At 43.4% G+C, this 26420-nt stretch overlaps 1 protein-coding gene across 2 annotated transcripts in view; it reads left to right on the top strand.

Annotated features, from left to right (window-relative positions):
* Positions 1 to 26420, top strand: part of LOC105459531 (POU domain, class 2, transcription factor 1-like) — a 118724-nt gene that overhangs the window by 19800 nt on the left and 72504 nt on the right. For both annotated transcript variants that reach the window (XM_011705651.1, XM_011705650.1), the window contains exon 2: positions 4621 to 4653. In XM_011705651.1, the coding sequence (XP_011703953.1) occupies positions 4621 to 4653 (33 nt within the window). The remainder of the gene's footprint in view (positions 1 to 4620; positions 4654 to 26420) is intronic.

The raw sequence follows: 26420 nt of genomic DNA, 5'->3' as shown, positions 1-26420 counted from the left end.
TTTCAAGGTGTATGGAGAGAACTTTCTCTATCATTAATATTAAAGGAACAAATATATATATATATATATATATATATATATATATATATATGAATACGCGAGAAACTTAAAGAGACATCGATATTTAGCAATACATCAAATAAATATTAAAGCACTTTCGAATGCCGTGCATGCGTGTTCGTATAGCGGGCCCGCGTGTTTTCGAGGTAGGTATGAGACACGTCTTGTTTTAACTCACCACTCGTCGAATAGTGCAAGTAATCGGTTAATCGATAGATGGTCGCGCGATACGTCGCCATGAGAAGCGGAATTCGCATCGGGCAAACGAGATTGTTACGTTGTTTCTGCTATTTCGTGCGCGAGTAGACGGGAGGGGGAAGCGAATGACGTGTTACAGAGGTAGTTAACGGAAGAGTCCTCAGGGCTACGTACCTATGTATGTACGTACATACGTACTCTCAGACCTATCGGTCTTTCTCTCTCACGATGAGAACGGGGAGGGAGGGGGGGGAGGACGGACGTCGGTGGTACAAACGCACCCGCGGTGATGATTAACAGCCGGGCCCGGCGCATATCTCCGGGGCCTGACCGGAGAGGGTAATCGATTAATGCACGATATCGAGAGCCCGTGCGTCTCTCGCGGCCATTGTTTGTTGTTAATTACACTGATACATCTAATCGACAAGCGAGGATCGGCTCGACTATGATTCGGCGATTTGACCGGTCGCGGATGCGGACCCCGGGCCTCCGGCCCGGTTCTCCGAGATGTAAATGTTCCTTTAATGCAGATATCGGCGTCGCTGTACCGCGACCGTCGAGATACCCGGGCCAACGGCGGCATTGTTTGGTAACATTGGTAACGTTGCACCGCTCGTTTATCTGTGACGGCCATCGAATCCGGCATTCTAATTAATACAAGTCGACGCGTCACGGCGACCGGTTTCATTACGGACGGAGCCGAGAGACCGCGTTATGACATTTATATCCGAACGTATTTACGGACTTCGTATTAATACAACATGCGCAAATTTAATCGGACAGTTCGTTAAATTTCTTTTAAATTAGATCACAAGAAGTATCGTTAGACGCGGGAATGAGTATCTTGTAAATTACATTGAGATTATATTGACATTATTATTAATTACTTCAATTGGCAGTGAATACACCGTCATATATATTCGTCGACTGCTCTAGCGAAATAATAACGATATCTCTATCGTGAACTTATGCTTACACTCGGATCAATGGAAGGAACTTCTTCTCAATTGCCGAATGAATATATTAATAAGCAAATCCGTTTTTGCATATGTTTGTTCCGTAATGAATCACTTCTCTTTTTTTGCTACTTTTCATTGATTTATCTGCAGAATATTAAAATTATTTTAATGCTAAAACGCAGAATAATGTATAATTTAATTGAATCATCGCGATTGTATCGCTGTAACATTTAATTTACATATGTATGTAAATAGATGATACTCTACAACGTACTGAACAGGGAATAAAATTTCTGCTCCGAATCATATTTTCGTAAAGCGCAACGAGTTCATTTTTTAACACTCGGTTCGTCTCCCACCTGCTCGAGCTGTTAAATCGCCGGTTAATTGCGCGCGCCCGTTCGCAAGAACGAACCGCCGTGTTTCGCCGATGGTGCGTGGCCGGGCCCCAAGTGTCGCGTTAATTACTGAACGTTAGGCAGGCTCCACCCTCTCGACGTATAGGTAGATGGATGGATTACTTAACACTTGTCACGCCTCGCTAATTAACATTCAGTCATCTCCCTCTCGGAAGTGCCTCCCTCTCCCCCTTGTTCCCTCCAACGCGACGATGACGACGCGACAGGTGGAAAGTCGTTTAATATTTATCGACCATCGCTCCCGACCCCGTTGGCACCTTCGGGGCCCGATACATGCATCGGCACCCGGCCACGCGGCCCCGGCCCCGGCCCCGCGGACGCAGCTCAATCAGAATTCGTGATGGCGCGCGACGCTTCACGGAAAATATTAGAATACGACGCCGTGATCGTTGATTAGCGACGGATAAACGGACGGGTGCGGGTGTTTTCCTTTTTTTTCTCTCCTGCTTTTTTTCACCCGCGACTCCGAACGTTGCGGGGTTCTCGACAGGTTCTACGGAATTCCAGATGCAGGACGTTTCGTCCCGTTGAATGTAATCTGCGCGTTCGATCGCGACCGGGTGTCGTCGGGAGATGTGCACATTGTTGAATGCAGACGTGCGTATATATGGTAACTAATGAAACCTAACACGTTCAATGCCATGGCATTGCTTAGCTGACTCTAATATTGACGACGAGATTCTTGGAATTTCGTCGCGAGAGACGTTTTATTTAGTTGGAATTTTTGTTGGCTGGCTTATCCGAATGAGAAACGCGCACGGTTGATGCAGATGAGATAAATCAAGCGCATCTTATTTTAGCAAATAAGCGTATATACGCGTGCAAACGTAATATTGTCATAACCGTCAAGAATGTCTAATAGCATAAAGATAATAACAGCGAATTATACTTCCAAGTTGTCCGTCCATTAGATCGCAAGTTCTCTTAATTCCACTGCTGACTTAATTCAGTGCAATCTTGCTCGTAATTAAAGTACATACGTCGTGGAAAGTTGCGTGGAAAGAAAAGTATTCCAAATATAATTTTTATATAATTGTAACATGGATTTAACAATACAACAATTTTTATATTTGTAACATGCGAGATTGTGCACATAAAGAGAAATTACATTTCCACAAAATAATGGTAGTCAGTATGGTCACACGTGTTACTGAATTTGCTTGTGGAGTCGAGGGGGTTAATTAACAAACTTAAGCAACATTTGATACGGTCAATGCTTGAATGGTTGACAGCCTGGGAAGACCGTGTCCCATTGGCGCTAATGTTGGGGCTAATGACTGTAGAAGTCGATGTCATAATTGAGAGAAAAAAGATAATGCTGGTATATCCTACATGAAGAACCACGTTAGAAGAACGGTTATGACATAATTACGCAAATACGCCGTCTCATTTCACGCTTCATCCATTTACTTTATGCTTTACTTCGGCCGGAAATTAGTTGTATGTTTATATGATTTTATAGTCAAATACATTTAATGATAATAGAATTAGTACACATCTGATATACACCATTTAATCATAACGATAACTAGACAGGAAAATTTGTTTACACAGCGAAATTGGGAAAGGAGTTATTTAGGTAGATTCCCGTTGAGCCTGCAAAACAATTAATGGAAACCAGGTGGGAGATTTCAGCGATCACCGATCGATCGCGCGGTTATACGTACGTCACTGCGACGCGATATCTAATGAGGCTATTAACACGCTCCGCGCCGTCGAGGAAACTTGGACGGACGTGCGTTTATGACAGCCGATGACCTACCTAGCGACTTCCATTAGAGCCGCGTACGAGCGCCTTGAGTGAGACATTTACCGGCTCCCGCCGAGCCGATCCCTCGGCTTTAGCAGGTGCCCGGCCGCCGAGGTACCATTTAAAACTTCCTCGCTTTTACGCACTGGCTGTACGCGCGCGACGCGTGCCTCCGGGCCGCCGCGCCGGTCCCGATCCCCGGGCTTAAGACGCGACGACGCTATTAGCCAGCTTGGCGCATTAGCGGGCAACGCGCGTGAGGATCACCGGCGATTACGTAAGTTCCCCATTACCGCGCGAATTACAAGCCAACTCTCGCACAGCCGGTTAGAAATCACTTACGACGATCGGCTGCTCGCGGGGGCACGGTGGGGGGAACCCTCGCCGGTTGGATAAATTATCGCGGGAATTTTCTCTGAACGTATGCAAATTACGAGCGCGAGGGAGAAAAACAGACGGCCGGCGCGCTTGAGTAGATCCGCCGCCGCGATTGCGCCGAGATTGCGTCGATTATATCGAGTATGAATCACGATCGCATTGCAATCGTCATGGATGAACGAGCGTGTCGATGTGCGTAACGCTAACATGTGTCATTGAGCGGATGAGAATTAAAAATCAACTGCAAAATTATCCGCAGGAGGCTTCCTCTATGCGACGTGACGCGTGTAATTTAATACACATTGTTTCCTTCGATGTGAATTCACTTCTCCCGAGGCTCCCGGTACACACATGCATTCAACCTTGTTGGCTGAACAATCCTCTCGAAATGAGGTAGAAATAGAGTTATTACTCTATCCCGACAGTAATAGATAATTATTCGAAATCATGACAATTGAAAACCATAATGATAGTTCCGCGTGTATCGCGTCGTGTAATAGATCATCGGATTTACATCTATCATGAATATTACTACCGTATAAGATGAAATAAGGTAACGCTTGCTATGAATGTTCTTTTCTCACCAAGTAATTCCAGATTTTTATTTGGAGAAATTCTTTTTTTTTGCTATATCAGTTCGATGTTATCTTGTCTTACATTACCATTTATCAAACGTAATTAATAATCCGTGAAGCTCTCTCTATGGAAATACATATTATACGATGGTTCTATCTTGATCGCAGCGGGTGCCGGGTGAGACCCAAAAGGCCAGCTAATACCAAATACGAATAATTAATCGCCCCACTTACGAGTCGCAGAGCTATGGCTAATCGAATGCGAATGCTTTCTGTTGCAGATTCGTGCGAGCCCGTTGCGGAGCGACCTTACGGTGAGTGACTCACGATCTCAATTTCCCAGAGATTACAAGACCGTACTTACGCCACGGTAAAAATCGTCGCGGAACCTTCTATTCAGTATCTTCCGTGAAAAAAATATCCTCCCTATTACGCAGTCTGTGCGCTTCGAAACGCGTTGACTTGACTCGCCGTCTCGACTCGCGCAATTCGCTTCCATTCAGTGCCTCATTCGCCGTTGATTTCATACGGCATTGCGAAACGCGCGATGTAACGCCGCTGGGTGCCCGTTCTCCCTCTCTCTCTCTCTCTCTCTCTCTCTCTCTCTCTCTCTCTCTTTCTTTCTCCTTTTTTTTACAGCGCGCACCGGCTCGATCGTGCGCCTATGCAAACGCGTAAATTAGATCGAATTCTCAGAATAATTACTTCAAGCGGAAAGTGTCGGCGGCCGACTAGTTTTATATCGTAGACACACTAAACCCGAGTAAAAAGCGGTTTGACTGTTCTCGATAAGTATAGCAAGTTATACTAATATTTTTAAAAATAGTGAGAAATTGTTTGATCAATTTCTAACATTTATATTTATAAGATAATAACTCTTTCAAATAATAATAGGTTATTTTTTATTTCCGTCATTTGATAGCAAATTAAAAATTCAATTTTTTAATTTTTTTTTTTTTTTAATCTTTTCAAGCTTAATTTTCGGCTTTGCAAGACTGACGTTCCTCTCGCTGTCTTAGTACCTTCCTCCGTCGACATTTTCGTGTTTGAGTTCAATGACGGCGAATCCGACAAGCGAATCCAACGACGGTCGGAGAGACGTTTCGAAAAGCCGTCCATCTCTGGGCGTGATATCAAGTCGGGGGCTGTTAGGAGAGCATAAAAAGCCGCGTTGCATCCGGTCGCGTCTCCTCTATGCCAGAAGTCGTAAAATTCAGCGTTATGCGATTCGGGGCCTGTGTTTTGTCCCCCTTTCGAGATTATGATTATCCCAGCAGTGGCGGCAGCCACCGTGGCTAATATCACGCAATAAGCACGCCGGAGCCCAAGAAAGCAACGGTCTATCCTTCTCTCTTCCTCTTTCTCGTACTCTCGCTCCTCTACCCGCTCTGTCTCTGCCTTTGGCCTCCGTCCGTCTTCGTCCCTCAGCCTTCTCTTCTTCTGTTTTCTTCCTCCGGTATATAATATGTGCCACCAAACCTGATGGTGTAAACGGTCATCCAGTGGAAACACGTGGATGGTCCAGGATGGAGGAAGAGAAGGCCATCAAACGAACCGCGCAGCCTTGCGAGGGCATTCTAACTTTCCTGAAGCGACTCCATCTTCACGGTCTATCGTACGTTTGAGAACACAGAGTCGGTAGTTGACTAGGTGTTGCGTTGCTAATGGTGGCGGAATGCCCTAAGGACTGTTGGATTGTCCATATCTTAGGCACAGAATATTCCATGATAACAAAATGACTTCTTCTCTGGTATTTCTCTTTCATTTATTATATCTTTTTCTTTTAACTTCTCTTTAAGGTAAGAACAAATTTTATCTGATATTAACAGTTATTCATAACAGAGTATTTGGGGAGACACTGAAGAAGTCTTGTTTTGGGTAGTCGAGGTGTTCGAGATTTTCGGGGGTTGCCGAATCAACAGGTTCCAGTTATGAGAGTGTAAAGCGTTTTGAATCTGACCCCTCGAGGGGCATGAATCCTCGGGCGCGAATCTCGATGTAGGAGAAAAAAAAGGGCGAATCTTGTCCGTGGGGGGTCGTGTCAGGCGGTTGCTCTCCCGATCGGGTGAAATTGCGCGCGTGTGTTACGCGCGCGCATATGTATTAAACGGGGGTAGCCGCCGACCCCACGCTACGGGGGTGGCTGACAGCCGATTAGGGCAAGACGGGAGAGAAGCCGAGGGGCCCCCACGGAAAACTTAAAATAACATCGCTCGATCATCCGGGTGTCTTCGCAGACAGCCGACGACGCCGTGCTTCGCCATTCAAACGTTTACCATCCCGTCGCCTTCCGCTGCTTCCTGCTTCACCCTAATCTTCGCCTTGCGAGTGTTCTATGTCGCGAATCAACCTGTCCTCGATTAAATTGAGCTATATATTTACACGTATGTACAACATATGTATGATAATAACGGGTCTTTCATATAAAAGAACATATTACGAAAAAGGAAATTAGTCATATAGGGGATTAATATTTTAAAGTACGTATAGATTATTTTAAATTTATAACGAGTTCTATCATTTATCTTGCAATTTGCTAATGAAATATTAAAGTAAACTGTCAACGCTATTTCGAAAAATTTATAATTAAAATATTTTTATTTATTTTTTACAATTTATTTATATTATTTATTAATTTTACATTTTATTCGCATATGTATGAATATATGTGTGCGGTTTTGGCATTATTAAAGAAGAAGAATGTAAGATGAAACTTAGATTTCGCATAAGAGAAAAATATCGTCGAAAAAGATTTTTAAGTTCCTTTGATGTTAGGAAAATTTACGAAACAGTCAGAGGTTGAGCACCTCTTCGATGCTCATTACAGAGCGTCCCGCCCCCGGCGGCGGATAATCAGGGTGTATGGGGGAGTGAGGGGGGCGGGGGCGGTGGGTGACCTCGCCCGGGGCCTTTACTCTCCTCTTCTTCGCCCTGCCACTTCCACGTCTCTTTACTCTGTTCTTCCTACCTGACACAGTGTACCTTTCTCTCTCTTTCCTCTTATACTCTTGTCTCTTTTCCTCTCGGCGGTACACCCAAGTCCTTTTCTCTCGACGCTTTCGTCTACCAACTACCTGCGAAGGTGACGGAGCAGCAGCTCAGCTTTACGAATTGTGATCTCGCCGGTACTTTGCATTCGGTATACATTACTATCACATTCTCATCGCTTTATCTTCTGTTGTTTCTCTTCAAAATTGAAGGGAATTTTTTTTAATTTTATCTAAATGTTTATTTTATGATAATGCCTAATGCCTGAATTATTTTATCTAGTATTTTATCGCAGAGCGAACGAAAATATATTTGTATTAATTTTTTAATAAAAATAATAGATGAGTAAATTGCAATCATTTTTGATAGAATACTAGATAATTATCTAAAAACGCTACTTATAGCACGCTCGTTTATCTTTATATTATAAACATTAAAATTTGTTATCAGGAGATAGTTTTGCAGATATGATACTTGTATCAGAATAGCCCGTGATATTGAGCGCCTCGATATTTCCGAGATAAGAAGATTAATCAATGGCGCGAGAGAGAAAGAGAGCCACCGGCTATTTGGCTGCGAATAATAATGATTATGGGCAGGTACTCTCCGCGAACAGGAAATGGCGTTGGTGAACGTCGGTGGAGGTAGAAGGCGAAGTTTTTTGATTCGTCGGATTCGCCCGCAACGACAGCGAGCCGTCGTACGGTTGCTTTCCTTTTTTTCGTGGTTCATTATCTATGCAGAGTCCAGTGAAGAGAGCGCGCACGGAACAGATGGGACAGATGGGAAGGAAGGAGAAAGGTCCGGGGTCAGGATTCACGAAGAATTGAGAGTTTCGGGACACGCCGCTGAATAATTGGAATCCAAACAGGGGACTCTCTCGATGCTCCGTGCGGATTCTCAACCTGTGGATCTACAGCTGTTATTCTTGGAAAGAATTTGTCCGCGTGCCGGTCGGCGCATAATTTTAGATAGCTTTGAGATGCATCTGAAAATTTGTATCGAATGGAAATGCCTCTCGTAAAATCGGAACCCGAGATCGGTGCGATCTAATTTGCAAAGATGGGAGGAACGGACAGATCCTCTACGCATGGGAATCTGTTACGATTCTCGCAAGGGCGATCAAAGAAATTTCTTCCGCGAACACAGCAATTCCACGCACAGAGTATACTGGTAGAGCCGCCTCTCGTCTCCGCTCGATCTTCTCAAAAACTGTATGCACGCTTCCCCGAGCGCGTTTCCGAGAAATTTTATATGACCAACCGTCGTTGCCTATTCACAGTACTCGTTCCTGCAGGTTGTCCAGTACGCGATATATACGCGCTCTTTTCGCCGTTACGTATCGGAATGTGACGGTATTACGATGATGTTCGATCGCCCGTTTATCCCGTTACGAGATTCTTTCTTTCCTTCAGCTTACGCATCAGCTATTGGCCTATCTCGAACTCGTTCGATCGGTGTGCAAGAAAATGTTGATGCTCGTCTTAGAGATTCCTCACGCATCCTTTTGCCTTTTCTAAAATGGTCAAGAAGGTTCAACGGATCCAGGGAGGTGACGTGCGGTCAAGATTCTACCCCCTTTAGGGATTGACGAGATCCCTGCTGATTCGATTATTCGAGATCATCGCAAATTACTGATCTCGACGACTGAAGCAAACGACGGCTTTACACATACATGAATAATATACTTTATTTTATCTTGAAAATAAGTTGAGGAAATAATATTTTGCCGAACCGAATCACACGTTTTACATTGCGAGACGAAGATGTGTAATGTTGTGAGGAAACTGCAACATGCTTCAAAACGGCCTCGCACATAATTTCCTCGTAATTATCCCCTCTTATCTGTGCGTGCAAATTTGCATACGCGACCGCAGTCAGGCACACACAGCGCGTGTTATTCAGTCTCTCAAATATAGCGGCGGAGGAATGCGAGAGTTTCCGGAATCTGTTAACGAGCGAATATGAGGGACGGCGTCGTCGTTCGTTTTATCCCGATCTATCTCTGGGGCGAGCGATGTCCATTCACCTTCGTCACCCGACGTCAGAAAACGCAGTCGTGACGTAGCTCGTGGGCAGCGTCCAACACCTGCACAGACGATATTGGGTCTGCCGTCACTTTGCCGCGAAAACGGTGGCGCCATTCAGGCAATCCTCCGGCCCTATTAAAGAATTCAGGGACGGTATCCACGTCCCTTCTGAAAAAAAGGTACAAGAGACAAGAAAAAGATGATTCGACAGCCGCATTAGTTCCCACCGTAGTAATTGCCTGTGTCCTACGCAAATTCTTAGATTGCTCCACTTCCTGACAAGAAACAGACCTGACAGAGCATAGACAGACCTATCCGTGCCAGTTATTTTCCCCGTTTTTGCGAGAAAGAGAGAAAAAGAAAGCGGGATAAAGAAAATACGGCTAAAGAGCTAGACGAACAGAGGAAAAACGCGCTTTTCTTCCTTCGAATATTGTCGATGGAACGGCACCACCGTTTTATCCACGAACTAGCGTGCAGTTCGATAGAAGCTTTATCGCGCAAAATTGACTGCTCGAGGGAGTGAGGGTAAAATTTTAGTTCGATCGATTTAGAATTGCACGACATTACGTATCTTCCTCAAGTGTGCGAGGAAATTGGAGCTTCGACTGAATCTCGCGATGTGCGTTGATATTTAATTTAGATAATCGTTTTTTTTTGTAACGGAGATTACTATGGAATCGAAGCACTTATCATCTTCGTCAGCTTTCCGGTTATTATTAACAATCTCACTCGCTAATAAGATGATGCGTTAAAAAATAATGATTACCGGATAAATTTAATTTTTTTTCTGGCCCCTAATCGATCTAGTGCGTGACTATGTCGAAGAATTCTTCATCTGGATCCATTATTCTTTATTCGATTCCCGATCGCGTTCGACGTGACTGCCAGGCATCGCCGCTCTGAAGGCATTCGGGATTCATGAATGAACTATGTGGCGAGCGGACGACGGCCCGACGGAAGCACTATTATTTAGCATAGCCACTTTTTCGGGTCGTCGTCGCCCCTCGCGGCGACGGCGGCGGCGTTGTCTCTTTGTATCGTGGCGAGCCGCGAGCGATGACGCTGCAAAGACGGGATTCCCCGGTGGATCTGGAGCAGGTTCGTTTCTTCTCAAAGATCCCCCAACGTAACTAATGGACGGCCACTTCGCCTCGCTAGGACACTTTATTATCGTAATTCGACTTCTATTAGCGAGCCGACTGAAATTGTTCGTCGTGTCGACGGGACTTCGCGCGCGTCGAGTACATCGGCTGTATAAAACACACACTCCGACTTATGCATTACGTTATTTGCGTAGTCACGAGCATATGCAGAAATTTCTCTCCTGCAGGGTTTTATTCGAAGCATACATTTCCACTTGTCTTACGTGTTTTATTATATGTTTTTTTTTTATTTTAAAGCTTTCGTAATTTTGCATTTGAAATCTTTTTTTTGTGCATTTTTACAATTTTTTGGAAACAGCGCAGGTGCGTCGAAAGCGAATAACAGGAGAATTACTCCTGCCTATAGCTCCGGTGCGCGGCGAGTCTAATCGCGGCCCGATAAAAGGCAAAGTCGCATAAGCGAGCGTCGTAGAGCTGCCCAGAAGCAATCAAGCGAACAATGACACCGACACTGGAGGCAACTTCACGCGCCGAGTCGCAACGCGGTGGACATTGTGCGTAGGATTAGCTTCCGGTCCGAGCCCTCTCTCTTTGTGGGTCCAGGTGGACCGAGGCGCGAGTCCCGTTGAAGGCGCGAAAAGTGGAGGGAATCGAAAAAGGGAGCCCGCGCGCGAGCCGCTGTACGCGACGGACGCCGAAGGTCGTTACAGGGCCCTTCAATGCACCCGGGTGGACTTGCGTCGGAAAGTCTCGCGGCGTTCGCGCCCGCTGTGTTTTGCCGCGTTATTGCGCCGGATGACCATATTTACGACTTGCTGGAAGTGCCGTAAAAAAGCGAATGCGGCTCGGCGGTGGCGGCGAGGGGGCCCCTCCCCTCTCACGTGAGAACACTCGTAGGGCCCGCACTCGTGGACGCGCTTTACCCTTCTTCCGCCTCTCCGCTCCTATCCTCTCTCCTCTCCGCGGGCTCAAGCTCCTTCTTTTTACATGATCGTCACACCCGACGCCTTATTAAATCCGCGACAAAAAAGTTCGTCGCACCACCGCCGCCGAGCCGAGAATGGGCCCTTAACTGATTCCCCCGCCGAGCTTCTACGCGACCTCCTTCCTCGCCGTTTCTTATCGCCCTTTTGCATCCCTTTCGCACGTTTCTTCTGCCCAACGTCTTGTTCATCGGTTCATTCTTGCCCCGACGCTTTTGCCACAATCATACACCATATACAGCAAATGACACGTGTCTTCCTGCGACTAACAATAAGCGCGCAAATAGCTCGCTCAATCCAACTCCAATTGATCGATTTTTATCGCAATGTGCAAACGCGAGATACATCTGGATGCATTACATATATTTAATTCCCGGCGTAGATGTGCAGAAAAAATTAAGTTTGAGGAGGCGTTTCGCCAACGTGATGAGCAATACTCACTGTGAGCGATGCTCGCCGCGCTATACTATTCGCACTTAGTGAGGTGGAGTTTATGAACATAAATTACGACGCGAACGGGGCTTTAAAGTGCCCGGTCGGCGCGGCATCGGTCGACGCCGCCGATGCCGCGGCATTGCCGGCGTGTTGCGGTTTTCGGGCGATCCGATCCCGGACCGCAGAATGGTCGATTACCGGGTTCGGTCATCCGGCAAACGACTATTAATGATATTTCGTGTCGGATCTGCATGCTCCGACCTCGGCAAAGGGAGCCGACCGTGCCCGAACTTTCCGTGCATTACCGGCGAGATTTTTACGCGTGTTCCGCGTGTCCGAACGGAATGGCGATCGTGGCGGGGAGAGGGAGGCCCTCTCGACATTTCGAGGCCCACGTCTCAATATAATGCGATAATAACGCAATAGAGAGGATTGAACCGAGATACCGCGGCATCTCTTTCCGTACGCGGGACCACCTCGTCTTCCTCCTGCCGGCATTCTCTTCTTCCGCAGAAGAATATCGCTCCACCTCCGCGCGGAGGTGCGGAACATTTACCGACCTGCCGGCTATTTATTGAGGCAGAGATTCTCAATATATTCAGGAGGTTGTTCTTTCATCTATTGTATTTATACATGGATTGTATGCGTATAACAATTATGTTTTAGAATATTGATTTTTCTGTCGAAAAAGCAAATGCAAACTTTATGATTATTTTCTAAAAGATTTTATATATTTATTTTAATATGTAGGAAGTGTAGAAAGTAAAAATCAAAGAGATCGCAATATATATCTTTTTACATAATTTTAAAATAATAAAAGTAAAATTGTATAAAAAGGTATATAGCATTTTCTAATTTTTAAAATATGACAGTATTTATAGTTAGTTACAATAAGTTACTTTATGTTACTGTAAATTATAATTGGGCAACTTGATAGTTATCTAACCTCATATTATCGAATAAAAGACTGAAATTCATTCCTGATGGTAAAACGCCAGGTCACTTGCACTTACGCGTAACAACGTGCCACATATAACGAACTTTTCCGCATGTTAGCGGTTTCTCACGGTGCCGGGCCGCGCGGGTACGGGCTTCAGTTTTTTTTTCGCGTAGCGTTCACCCGGACGATTCCTTTTACTTGCTCGCCGCTTAATTCGAATACCGGTACTCCGGACACCGCGCAATAAAGCTACGCGGCAACGAGGTGGGTGGATTGCGTAATGCAGTTTTAAATAATGATCAGATGCGATTCTCTTCGGCAGGCGTGCGCGCCACACCGAAAACGCCGGGCCAAAACCCGGCAGGGATTAAAAATCGGCTCCGGCTTTAACGGCGGATCGCACGAACGCGAAGGCAGATACACAAATCAGGCCGTAAAGCCGATCAATTAAACGGCAGGCCGCCGATCTGCCGCGCATTATAACCGGTAATTATCTGTAATTAAATATTGGCCGCGGCCGCCTGACCGGCCCGACCGAACGTTTCGAGGGGTGTGTTCGTCGGATCCTTACTCGTACTCATCTTCTTCGTCCTGTTGCCTACCTCGTCTCCTTGTTCGATCGCCGCTTCTTCCTTTCTTTGCTCCGCTCTCTCGTGGCACCCTTCGTTCCTTGCTCTTTCTTTACAAAGAAAGCACCTTGCGTCGCGACGCAAGTTGTGTTCCGGGTAAGAACGATCGTGATACCTTCTTTTACGTATATGATGAAAATATCTTTCAATCAATCAGCATGTACTTTTTTCGTGTAAGAAATGAAAAAGTTATACGTTTTTATATTACATTCTGCTTACATTATAAAGACGCGCGTATCCGCGGTTACAATGTTTTTGTTCGGCCGTGACTCGTACCTTCACGTAAAATACAATCCTCTTCGTCTCCTTAATATTATATTTCTACTTACATTAACACACATTAAACATTTTCGAATTTGAAAAAATATCATTATTTCATTTATATTAATTACTGTATGTACGCGCAGAAAACAAATTTGCAAACAATCTTTTTCTGACATAGTTTTAACTATTATTCCGCAACGAGAATTAATATTTTTAATTGCAAATCTAATTGTAATGTATCACTTAAAGATAGTACATTAAATCCTGAGAATTGTATATTGTTATAATGTATCTATGTCAATTATATTTGATCATCCGCTTCTCTTTTATGAGAATAATTTGTGGTTTCTGTTTCGTGCGCGGATAGTCACAGCGATATATAAATAAAAGATGGCCTTCACACAAGGAAACCGCGCTCTGGCGCCGGAAAGCAAGTGATGCTCGCGTTTCCTTAATTGCGAGACTTCTACGAACTTGTTAAAATTACGGCGACGCTTCTCGTCAGCGGAGGAAAGATAATGATAGTGCCGAATGGCGTGTCTGAAATTTATGTGGACGCAAGAAGGTGGGTGGTTGCAGCCACCGGTAGGTAGGTAGGCAGACCAAACGTTTGTTCGTTTCTCGAGGGAACTTCTGCATCCAGACACGAAACTTCGTTCATTGATTTATTCCCTGACGGTTCTGCCGAATAGAAAATTGTTTAGCCTCTAATTAAAGGACGCCGGGAAAAGCGCCGACAAATGATATACGGGAATATTTTTCTTCTTTGCAATGATTGTGTCCCTGTATTAATTAGATACAGGGAAAATTGCGTAAATTACAAAGTGTTCACCCTCGAGTGTGCACGTTAATAATGTTAATTATGCTCTCGCCTTCGTTGGTAGGAAAAATATTCCTTTGTAGGGGGAGAGGAGGGGGGGGGGAGGGAGGGATGGCCACAGAGCATCCTGTCGGCGTTGGCATTCCATTTCGGAGCCGAACGAAGTCTCCGTTTAGGCATCGCATGACGTTCGTCTATTTATCAAGCAGTATCATCATTCGCCTTTCTCTACCGCGATGCCGCCCCCTACGGCGATTTAATCTAATTTGTATCGCCCTTTGTTAATCGCGGCCGCGTCGTTAATTCGTTCGGGCCCCGCAAACCGGGGCCTCATCGCCGCCCAAATAAACTACCGTACGTCCACGCTCTGTCCGGAATCGTCATAATAAACGTAAAGGGGACAAAGGGGACACGTATCGTTTTTTTTTTCCTCCGAAGGAGCGGAACGTGCGGCGTGGTCCGAAAGGATATAATGTTACCGAAGGGTAACATCGTGCAAGGATTGAAAGGAAAGAGGATCATCAGACGGACAGATCGTTCAACCGTCAAAACTGTTAAAGCATTGCACATGAGTATTTTAGTTATATAGAATTCTTACTCACATTTGTTTAACAGTTAGAAAAAATATTGCAAAAGTTTATAATTTACGCTTTTCTATCACTATCTCTTACTACAATCTGATTTTTTCTGCCACTGAGCTTTGACCTGAGTTATATATATACTGAAGCCTAGCACGATACGAGGGTTGCCGATTTCGAGGCACATATTAAGCAGGATTATTTATTGACTCGGCGTGCGAGCCCTTGATTTGATTTAACAAACAGCGCACGGTAACAAATTGATAAGCGGTTGCGGTCGGCGAAGATCAGAGGCTCGGTGCCGGTAAGAGAAAGGGGCGAAGGGGGTTGTATTTCATGAAGGTACGGGTCAGGGCCGAACAAACGTACCCGCGGATATAGCGCGTCTTTATCCGTCTCTTTCTTTCTTTCCCTCCCTCTAGTTCTTCGTGAGAGGACGCCATTAGCATAGGGGGACCCCCCACGGCGAGTGCAGGGCCCGCTGGGCCCTGCACCGGTACACATTATATAGGTGAGGCCTGATATATAAACCGACTTCATTGATTTATGGATCGAACGATTCCTTTAATTATAATACGATATTTATTCAGATGAGCCGTGCGGCCGCTCGGAGTCACGCTGCTATATGATAATACGCGCTTTCTGCTATATAGTTGCCAAGTTCTTGCCTCCCACTATCGGCTCATTTTTACTGAATCGTTTGTCCCTTTCTCCTCCGTGAATAATCTCTTCTTCGTTTCTTTGCTCTATACTATCGATAGCGCGCGATAACTCTATAGCAGCTGTATCAGCGAAGACCGGAACACGTAAAAGCGCGGTTAGAGCTGCGACATGATGTCCGTAGTTAAAAATATAACGAAATATATTTATTTAGAATATGAGTTAATTCCCAAATCATTTAATGTTGAAAATGAAATGTCGATTCTTCGTTGCTATTGAAATTTTGATGTAAAAAACTGTAACAGACGTGTCTCTTCTGAGGTCTTAACAGAGATTGTACGTGCAAAGCGTACTTTGCAATTCTGAATAAGATACATATATTAGACTGTGTGTGTTTGTACATTTGTGACTACAATGGATCCGTTCCCATTGTATCGGGTCACGATTAAACTCATGCTGATTTCTAGCGTAACACTCCCACGTAACACTCGGAAAAAATAGTTGCCCTTTTCCAACTAGATGCGTATAAGAAAGAATTGAAATATTTTTTTGTTATTGTGAATATACGTACATATTTCGATTGATATCGCAAAACAAAACACGAAAACTCGAACGGTGTGATGAGACGATTAGCGATCTGGAGAAGTAAAGGATGGAAGGGGAGCGCGGAGAGGCGAGGATGGTAGCGGGCGAAGATGAATCCGAATCGTGTTCCCACACGTGGAGGCCGGGCGCACGATCGGTTCAACTCGGTAAAACACGTGTAGATAATTACCGACATGCGGTATGAGCTCGTGATATTAATCACGATTAAGCCGATTCCGAGGCGTCCTGGTGCACGCTACACGTTACATGGATCCAGTTTCGCGAGGCTCCCCTCCGTCCACCGCAGTTTCTTGCTCTCCACCCACGCAAAGTTGATTATTACTTTTTTCTTCCGCGCATTATCATCACACTTTATTATGCATGAAAATTTATATATCACTGTACAAGCAATAGTTTATATAAAATTGGAAATAATATATTAACGTTGTAGCGGCGCGTTATAATATTTTTCCAAGTTGATAATGTTGATAAAATTTGCTCACGTTTTATCGAGCGCGCTTAAAATCTCTTTACGTCATTAAAATTTTACTATAGCTTTCATTTTCTAAAACATTGTTCATGCAGTATTAATTTTTATACTATTAATTAATTTTATTGATATTATTATTAGCTACATCATTTCTGAGATTGAAAACTCGCGGTGCTTCAGAAACCATCTCTCTGTCTTTTTGTCACGTTTCTTACCGCGACTCGTCCGGATCCCTCGTGTTTTACCTTGACATATTTAAGATTTGCGCTGCCATACTTCTGTCTTCTCATATCTCCTTTCCTAGCGGGGTTTTTTTTTTGCTTCTTCACGTACATGGCGCACGCGTGCATACGGAGCCCGCGCTCGATATAAATCAAACGCACTGCCGCGCATTCCTTCCGTAGCTAAGGATCGATCGGCATTCCGGATTGCGATAGGATTCTCGGAGGATGACAATGGTAGATGTTTTAATTGTAGTCTCCGTTTGTGGATCATCACGATCTATGCCTTTTCCTTGATACAGCGTTTAATTATCTTTAAACTAAACATATGCAAGCTTCAGACATGTGCAGTAATTGCATGATATTCTCAGAAATATTCTCGAAAGTTTTTTTTTATCATTCCGTGATATACTTCTATTTCTATTTGACTACTATTCTTCTGCTAGCAACGTCCCTGGACTAGTTTCGCTAAACGCACGTTCCAACAATGAGGCGCGAAGGAAGTCGGGCAGGAACGAAGGGTGAATAGGTACTTATTACGTGTGGTCACGTGTGCATAATTAGAGGCAAACCGATAACGGCTCGCAACGCTTGTCAAGCAGTTAAGTGTTACCCGGGGCCGTGGCCAGGTGGACTAATGATCTCCTGGGGGCATCCTCGGCGTATCCTCGGCGCATCTTCATCCTCCTCCTCCTCCCCCCCCCTCTCCCTTTCATCTCTCTTCTCTCTATCTCGTCTTCTTCCATCCATTCACGACGGCGCGGGACGCATTATCATTGCGCTCATTGTTACCACTCCTCGCGATACAACTTCATCTCCCTGCCATGCGGCCAATGCTACTACCACTCGAGCGCCTGTCAGTACCGCCTGATTACCGTGATAATCTGCAGGAACGGCAACGGCTTTCGGCCGCGGATATGAAATCATTACTGCGCCATACAGCGTAAGATACACGCACGCTGCTCTTGCTGGCAATTTCGATTTCGTCGGTAATTGAACCGTGGAAATTATCCAGGAGCGCTGGCTGTACCGCGATCAGCATTTCCATGTATCTTTTGCAGCTGCTTGCATACCGCGCGCGTGTCCGACTTTGTGAATTAGATTACCACTAACTGTTAACTATTTACTAATGTTGTTCGTGATCGCGGCGAGAGCGAGAAGAATGTTCGAAAATATATACCGACGGCTTTCTGCAAATCATCCTTAATTCACGCAGCCATGTTCCGCGAAGAAAATCGCCCGACATTTCCCGACGCCTCGTAATTGCGTTCGGCAGTATCGTTCGACATCGTTTAACATCTCTTCGCGGGAAGAAGAAGAAAAAAGGAGAGAAATATTAGAGAACATCGCGAGCGATTTTTACGTCTTCCTCCCTCTGTTGCCCGCCGCGCGTGAATCGCGGGGAATTAACCGGACGCACGCGATACTGGCGTGTAATGTGCCGCGGTATCGTAATCCACGCTGCAGTGCTGCAGAACCGCCGACGCAGCGGTTGCGTGCGTCTCGCTTCGCTCGCCGGCCGTTTCTTCGTCGCTTGCTTTCGGACCGCGTCATGCACTTTTCGCCACTCCGCGAGTCCCTAACAAGGATTCGAGACTGAAACCGATGCCGCGTAAAGGCAGCTTCTTTCGTGTCTCTGCTGAACGAAACGCCTTTTAACTCCAGCATTTCTTACAACGAGTCGATCGCCGTGCTGAATCGCGCCGAGGCTTCCGCGATCGCCTCTTCAATTAACTTCTTTCTTTCTCGTTTTTCGTATATGTTTTTTTTCACCCGGATTGCTATATATATATGTATCACGCAGATGTTATACATGAGACTAGTCTTAACAAACATAAGGAAAAAGATATTGTAATAATATTAATATGTTCGCTTTATATTATTTATTACCCTAACGAGCGTATAAATAGTGAAAATCTCATAGTTCCAATTTTTTTCTCTTATTTATAATGATGGCGAGAAAAAATGCAGACGAAATCTCACAAATGATCCCGCAAACATCAAAATGAAAGATATTGTATTAACGAGGGCGGCTGCAACATTCTTTAAAAGCGTATACTATACTGATTGATATGTTTGCGGGGCGGTTACCACGCGGTGGTTAGACGGTGAAGCCACTACATCCACTCTTACCTGATGATTTAAGGGCCATATATTACAAGTGGGCTCTTGGCACCACTTGGAGTACTACTCGCGCTTCGGTACCTGTATTATTGAGACGTCCTCCTGCGTGTAGGAGAGACAGAAGGGACGAAACAACAGCAGTATAATATCTTTCGCGATCGAAGCATTTCGAACATCGAAATTTTTATTCTATTCTTCGGTACTTCTGCCTAACAATAAGGACATTTTAATTCGTAAGACCTTATAAAATCCATGCGAAAATCTACAGGAAATAAGATTACAGAATTTTACATTTTTGAAGAACAATTATTCGATAGGCTTTTGATTTTTTTTATCAAAGACAAAATTTCTATTAAACTTGGTGTTTATATTTTGTCTATTATTTTATATTTTGTTTACTATATTAATATTTATATATTTTTGAACTTGGAGTTGATATACAAATCAGTGGATTTAAACGATACTGCCGCAAAAACTAGATTCTTAAACTCCAAGTTCTCCTTCACGTTTTTCGACCATGATTAAGCGTAAAGTCCGGCCAATTGCTCATTACGCGCCATCTTTGATAATGCCGCGCATAAAAGATCATTAACGTGCGTCTCGTTAAGTATGAGAGTAAGCGCATTAAGAATCAGATCCAGGTAATGGTTGTTATTGCCCCGCAATAATGTAATTTTTCAAGCTACGAGGGCAACCATTGCCAAGCCCAGCAAATTATCTGTGTGTATGCCTCTTAGTTTGTATAAAACCATCGTTTTATATATCTATATACTTAATAAATAAATAGTTACTTTCTTGTTCTATTATTATTTTTTAAAATTTTTTATTATTATAATTATTTTTTAAAATCATTTATTAATCATTTATTAATCAAACATAATCATTTATTAATCACAATATTAATCTTTATAGAAAAGAGATAAAGTATACTTATGACGTAAATGTAATACAAATAAACTTTTTACACGTATGTTAAAATGTAGTTTGTTAAAAGTTATTATTAATGTACTCGACTCATTTGTATAAGACATCGGAAATCAATTATCTCTGCAAGTTTCGCAAGGAAACGAATCTAAGGTAGCGGTGACTTTTACGATACTAAGACAGCATTCGGCGCTTTGCAATGGTGCGTGCAACATAAACGTAAAATGCTACGTAAAAGCCTCGTATTTTCTGTTGGGGCAGCGATTTAAGTGCATTGTTAAAAAGCGAGAGCGATTTATTTGACGAAAATGAGGTCGCGTGACCGGCGTCCGAAGACATTATCGCGACCATGACGTAGTCCAATTAAGAAGGTGCTGACTCGTTTCGCGGAAACGAATAAACAGGTAATAAAGCAGCATCATCAACTTACCTCGGCAAATAAACACGGCCGGGTATAAGAGTTGGCATGCAAAGTCCGAAGAGTCGTCGAACCCCGCGCCTGTTTATCGCCCAACACCGGAAAACAATAAAACTCACGCGCATTGCATATGTTATTATATGCAACGGCAACATTATCGGTATGTTATAATTATTGACCTCGCATAATCATCCAATACATCGAAGTCTTAAAATACTAACTAACAGCGATTCAGCCGTGCAGCGGAACGCTTCAAAAGACTGTTATAGAAGATCTGATTCACCGCTATTCCTATAATATGATAATATCATATCATATCCATTTAATATTCGCGCAATTGTTCTTAGCGAAGAATTAAAGAAATTTCGCTGGCTACAACTAATTATTGTAGACAATCAGTAATAAAAATATGTATAATAATATGAAAGTTATTTAGAACGATAATTATTCCAAACGCACTGTTTCGAGGGCTTGCGTCACGAAAGCATCACGGACTCCTCATAAAAATAATAACCGAAGTAGCCGCACAATTCCGGGGGTGGCAACGACCTCGAGATCAAATCGTATTTCTGACAAATCATGAGATCGGCGGGGAATCGATGAAGGGAGCCGCCGCCGCCGACGCCACGAGGCTATTTTGAGCGCATATACGAGCGCAGGTACCCCTGCGGAGGTATCGACGTAAGGTCGTGACGCTCGCGAAGGTTATGACACTCGTAGGAGGACAGACGAGGTCGGGAACGTAGGTTGTTCGCTCCCGGAGGTTGATGGATGATCTCGGGTGTCGGAGATATGAGGCCGCGATTGGCCGGCCATAAAGCAGGACGGGGAAGCACCCATACAGATCCTTCTTCACCCGCGATCGCATAATCCGTCCACCTTCGCAGGAGTCCTCGATCAGCCTTTATCGTTTGCCCCCCCCCCCTCCCTTCTATCCCCCCCTTCCTATTCGAATGCGAGTCGATCTCCCGGCGATTTGTTCTACGCGATTCGTTCCCGCGGACATCGGCGAGGCCTGAAAAAATGTTCGCGCACTCGTGAGAATATCGCTATTATCTGTATTTGTGATCAGACATACATAAGAAACGTAAAAGATTTTAGTAGAAATTTATTTTTTAAATAAATTTAAATTGATATCGTGAAAATCATTCATATTCACGAGGATCATGTAGATGAGCGAGAACACGGAGGTTCGCTAATTAATTAATTGCCGACTTTACTTCGATATTCTCGCGATCTGAATACGTGATCGCGGCGTTTAATCTATCTGCATATCGGAGTTGCGGCCCTGCGCTCGCAATGATTACGATAAATTCATGCAAAGTGCGAACAAGTTCGACCATTGTTAACTGATTGTTATATTATCTTCCCGTTTTTCATATTCGCATGATTGCATGAGTGACGGGTTCGAGAACCTGCCTTTTATACATAGCGGGATAAATCGCGTTACGTGGGTGGTCATGATCGCTTCTGTGATCACCGATCATTTCTCGATACGTATTCGACCGAGGCGGTATCTCATATTTCTCCATTTATCGCTGCAACACGTTAATACGAACGGTAAACATGATTTTTGAGACAAGACTAGTTTGATGATAAATCTTAATGATGATCACGTATAAAGTGTATCGTATATTAATCCGTATAGGTCAGTGATCAGTACTGTAGTCTCACAATCAGTAATTCTTACTTAAACTTTCCTTTTCGAGTTACGACGTTTAATTATGAAACTAATTTGCGCGTATATATGTAACAAGCGATTTAAGAAATTAATATATTGATTACATAATGTGTATTTCTGATATTACACTGCACAGTTTATTTTACTGGCTGCAGCATAATTAAAATAAGAGTGTTACAAAGTGTAATTGCAACAGAGTATCTAGCTGCAATAATCGTTTTCTAACTTTATTATTCTCGTTACACAATGTCCCGATGTTCATTATTCAGCATCTTGTATAACAATTATTAGACTTACTAGATATACCGTAAATCCTGCAGCACATGCAAATTTATAATGTGCCTATATATCCACGCTAATTATAAGTAACGTCTCCGCGGTAAGAGAAAGGGTACAAAGTTTCACGACTTGTGCGATACACTGCAATTCCTTTGGGCAAAAAGCAGGCTTATAAGCTACATCGGTTAGACATCGCCTGTGGATAATTAACACCTTCGTGGATTGTACGTGACGTTTGCGCGAGTGCACAAAATCATTGCGTAACGCCGTTACGTCACACACGACGCGACTTTTATGCCGCATGCTAATTAGAACGGGCACCGCTTATTATATAGAAACTTACGAGGGAAATCCCCTGGTGGAAGCCTGGGGGAAGTTTCGCAAACGCACAAAACGTAATATTTCACGCTAAGCTCTCTCAATTAATTAGCGGATTTGCATAATTAATTAATCAAAAGTCTATCCGATGCCGACACGCGTTACACTTCCTGGTAATGAGTGTACTTTGCATAATATCCATTGATTTCATTATGACGCGTTACAAAACATCAGACGAGATTAGCGTGTGATAAGCAGATTTCCGAATCTTGGGCAACAACCAACTTTCTCATATTTCGTTTAAAACAATGTTAATCAGAAATTATGACCGATTGCTAAACGTGCTTGATCTAATTCTTATAAGTTTAGCCTCTTGCTCTTCATTATTTTGCATCACATAATAAATGTAGAAAATAAGCGAGGTTTTTCGAATCTCTATCGGAATCTAATGCTAAATCGAAGGCTCGGGAAGATAAACGAACGGAAGTTTGCAAGGTATTCCTGTTTCTCGGGCGTGTGATAAAATAACTAGAATAAATAGCGGGTACACGAGACGGGATCAACGATGGAAGGAAGAAACGAAACGCAGGACGAGGCCGGAAAGGACATCACGTGCGGGACTGTTGGCAGTCGCTTTCTCTGATCGCCTTTCTTTTTTTTTCTTCTTGCCGTTTTTTTCTTCCCTGCTTGCTCTCGTATGAGCTTGCCGATTTTTCTTCTCTCTTGCCGTGCACAAAGTTCAACGCGAGCAAACAACTTCGAAATTCGCTGTCTGATGAAGAGGTCTCGTTTGTTTAGTCCCTACCTTCCGTCATTTCTCTTGTTCGATGATGTGTCGTCTTTGTGATATTTCAATTGTCGCGATATAACGCTCAATATCGCATGTCGCTCTAGATCTAAATCTGAGTATTCATTTTTATATTTGTTCCATTTTTGTTCTTGATTTTGAATATTTGTTCTTTACATAAATAAAACTTGTATACTTTGAAATCAACATTTGTAAAAAGCATCCTTGAAGTACGGTAAGATCCGATAGACATAGGATCTTTTCGAATATGTCCACGGTGGACATACGTGTATTTCGCGCGCACAAATTCAGGATCGGCGAATTCCGACGATCCGATTCCGCTGTATGCGCTCGGGCTTCCAGGGCATGCCGAAATTTCCAGCGGAAATGAAAGAGGCGAAGGAAGCGAAGGACAGGAACGCTCCGCCGGGCTCCCGGGAGACCTGCCACGAGCAAAAGGTCACGTTATTTTCCATCTGAGCTGCTATCCGCGAGGCGAGCTCCTCCGAATAATTCCGTGGGAGAGAAGCCGGCCCGAATAAACGGAAATTTTCCCTTTAAAATGCGGAATGGCCGAGCGGAGCCGGCGCGGACGGTCGATATAGCGGGAGGTCGGCCGCCCACCGCCGCCCCCTTTCGAGGACCCTCTTCCATTGAGTCTCGCAAATAGCTCTCGTTCCTGAAAGACCTCTTGCCTTCCCTTCCTTCTGCTGTATCTCGTATACGCACGTACACGTCGCGTCTGTTTCCATCTTACGAAAATTCGTTTCGCATGGCGGCGACTGCTGTTACTACCATAAGTTGCGCTAATTCTGATGTAACAATACAATTTATCATTATCGTAAATAATACCGAGAGCGGCGAAATTTACGAAGAGTATATAGAAAGCGTTTTTATACAAAACAAATATCTTAGAACACTTTAGTATTATATCTTCAAGTTACGCTTTATTATCGTAACTATGAATTAAGAAATAATTATGTTTAAAATCATGTTTAAGTATACGTCGATACCTCTATCTGTTCGTGCTTGCAATTTTAATCGTCATCAGATTTCTCTTTAATAAATATATTTTGCTCTCAATCTTGTCGCACAAAATTTCCGCGCGTATCCAAGATTGTATCCAAGAGGAAGGAAAGGCAGGCGCGCCGTGTATTTGCTTGGAATAAGCCAGAACCCAATTCAATTACACGTCGTGGCCGCACTCGAGGGGGTTGGTGGCAGTCTGGCGAGAAAGGAGGTTCCACAGTTTTCTGACAACTTCTGCAACGGAGGTCAGTCTCGTGCAACATGTTCAAAATGATGTCAATAATCATTCGAATCAGATGCTAAAAGAGATGTCTTTTTTTCTAAAAAAAATTTATATATACTGTACGCAACATATGTCCATATTACTGGAAAAAGAAGTTTCAAGAGAAATTTCTAAAATAAAATATTTTATGAACAATGGAACATATTTTTCCTTATAATTCAAAACGATTTTAAAATATTAAAATATATAATATATATAATTTTATTATATTCAAAATTTTCTTTTAATAATTATTTTTCTAACTTTAATTTCCACACTTGATGTGTTTTGAGTTCAACGACTTTTGCATTACTTAAAAATCTTCTACACTAATCTGCTCTTAAGTTTAAAGAGAAAATTTTCTTACATATTTTGTAAAAAATCGATAAAAAAATCTCTCGTCACTTATCTTCTTTTATTACCAAGAACGAGTCTTAATTTTGCGCAAATAAGAGCGACCAAGAAATTGCCCATTTGCAGCACTATCGAAATCTTTTGAGATAATATTTACCTTCAAATCATCTACGATGGAAATGTCGGGAGAAAAGAGAAAGAGGCTGAAAGAAATGCACGTAGGGAAGGGGCGCGAAAAGTGGAGACAACCCCTTTATTAGATTATCGGACGAGTGTCGCAGCATGGGCACTCTTTGAGTTCTCGACGACGACCCTCCGGGCTTATTGTCTCGTTTCTACGGGCCTTACCCTCGGCCCTCATCCGTGGGCTACGCCCACGTCCGAATCTATTTATTTACGCACTTTTAAGGCGCCACCACCCTGCACTCAAAGACTCTGTAAATTGGCTGGAAATTGATTTCACCGACATCGCTCGATGCTTCCTCGTTTGGGAAGGAATGGGAAAAGCCGGACTTTCGAAGTAATTGAGCGGGGATGAACTTAATTGTTCGAATTTAATTTTATACAGAAACATTTCAACAAGTAGTATATTTTTATAAGGAAAAGTACTTCATTTACTTTGGTAGCGTACAGTTTCTGATTTGCAAGAGTTACGATGACGAGGCTGGTAATGATGGAACAGCTGCATGCGGAGCGCATTCATTGTTCGCGAATTCACCCTAGCTGAATTTTGAAAAGTCACATTTACGTTTGCCGATCGCTAGCACGTGCTATGTCGATTGCGTCGATTTTTTAGACATGGAAATGGACCGAATTTATCACCGTTGTGTCGTATAAAAATTTTCCCATTATCTCCCTTTTAATATTACCCCACTTATAATTCTGTTCGATTCCCAAGCTAATAAAAATTTTACAAAATTTTAGAAATTCTAGTAAATGTTATCGAATTGTACTTCGAATTGTACTATTCTTTTCACATAAAATTAATTGATACCTCTTTTATACATCAAGCTCTCAAGAAAGCTTAATAACTTTCGATAATTTGTATATAAATACGATTTAAATATTTGTATGACTATTCTCTACAAATTGATTGTTATTCTAAAATTTTGCAATTTGTATTACTATCAATCTCAAAATACTCGTTCAAGTGGTTGCACATGACGCATCGCGTTG

The sequence above is a fragment of the Wasmannia auropunctata genome, unplaced genomic scaffold (genome assembly GCF_000956235.1).
Source record: "Wasmannia auropunctata unplaced genomic scaffold, wasmannia.A_1.0 LD334185.1, whole genome shotgun sequence".
NCBI lineage: Eukaryota > Metazoa > Arthropoda > Insecta > Hymenoptera > Formicidae > Wasmannia > Wasmannia auropunctata.
The sequence above is the reverse complement of the archived record's forward strand: the minus strand, read 5'-3'. Positions and strand labels throughout refer to the sequence as shown.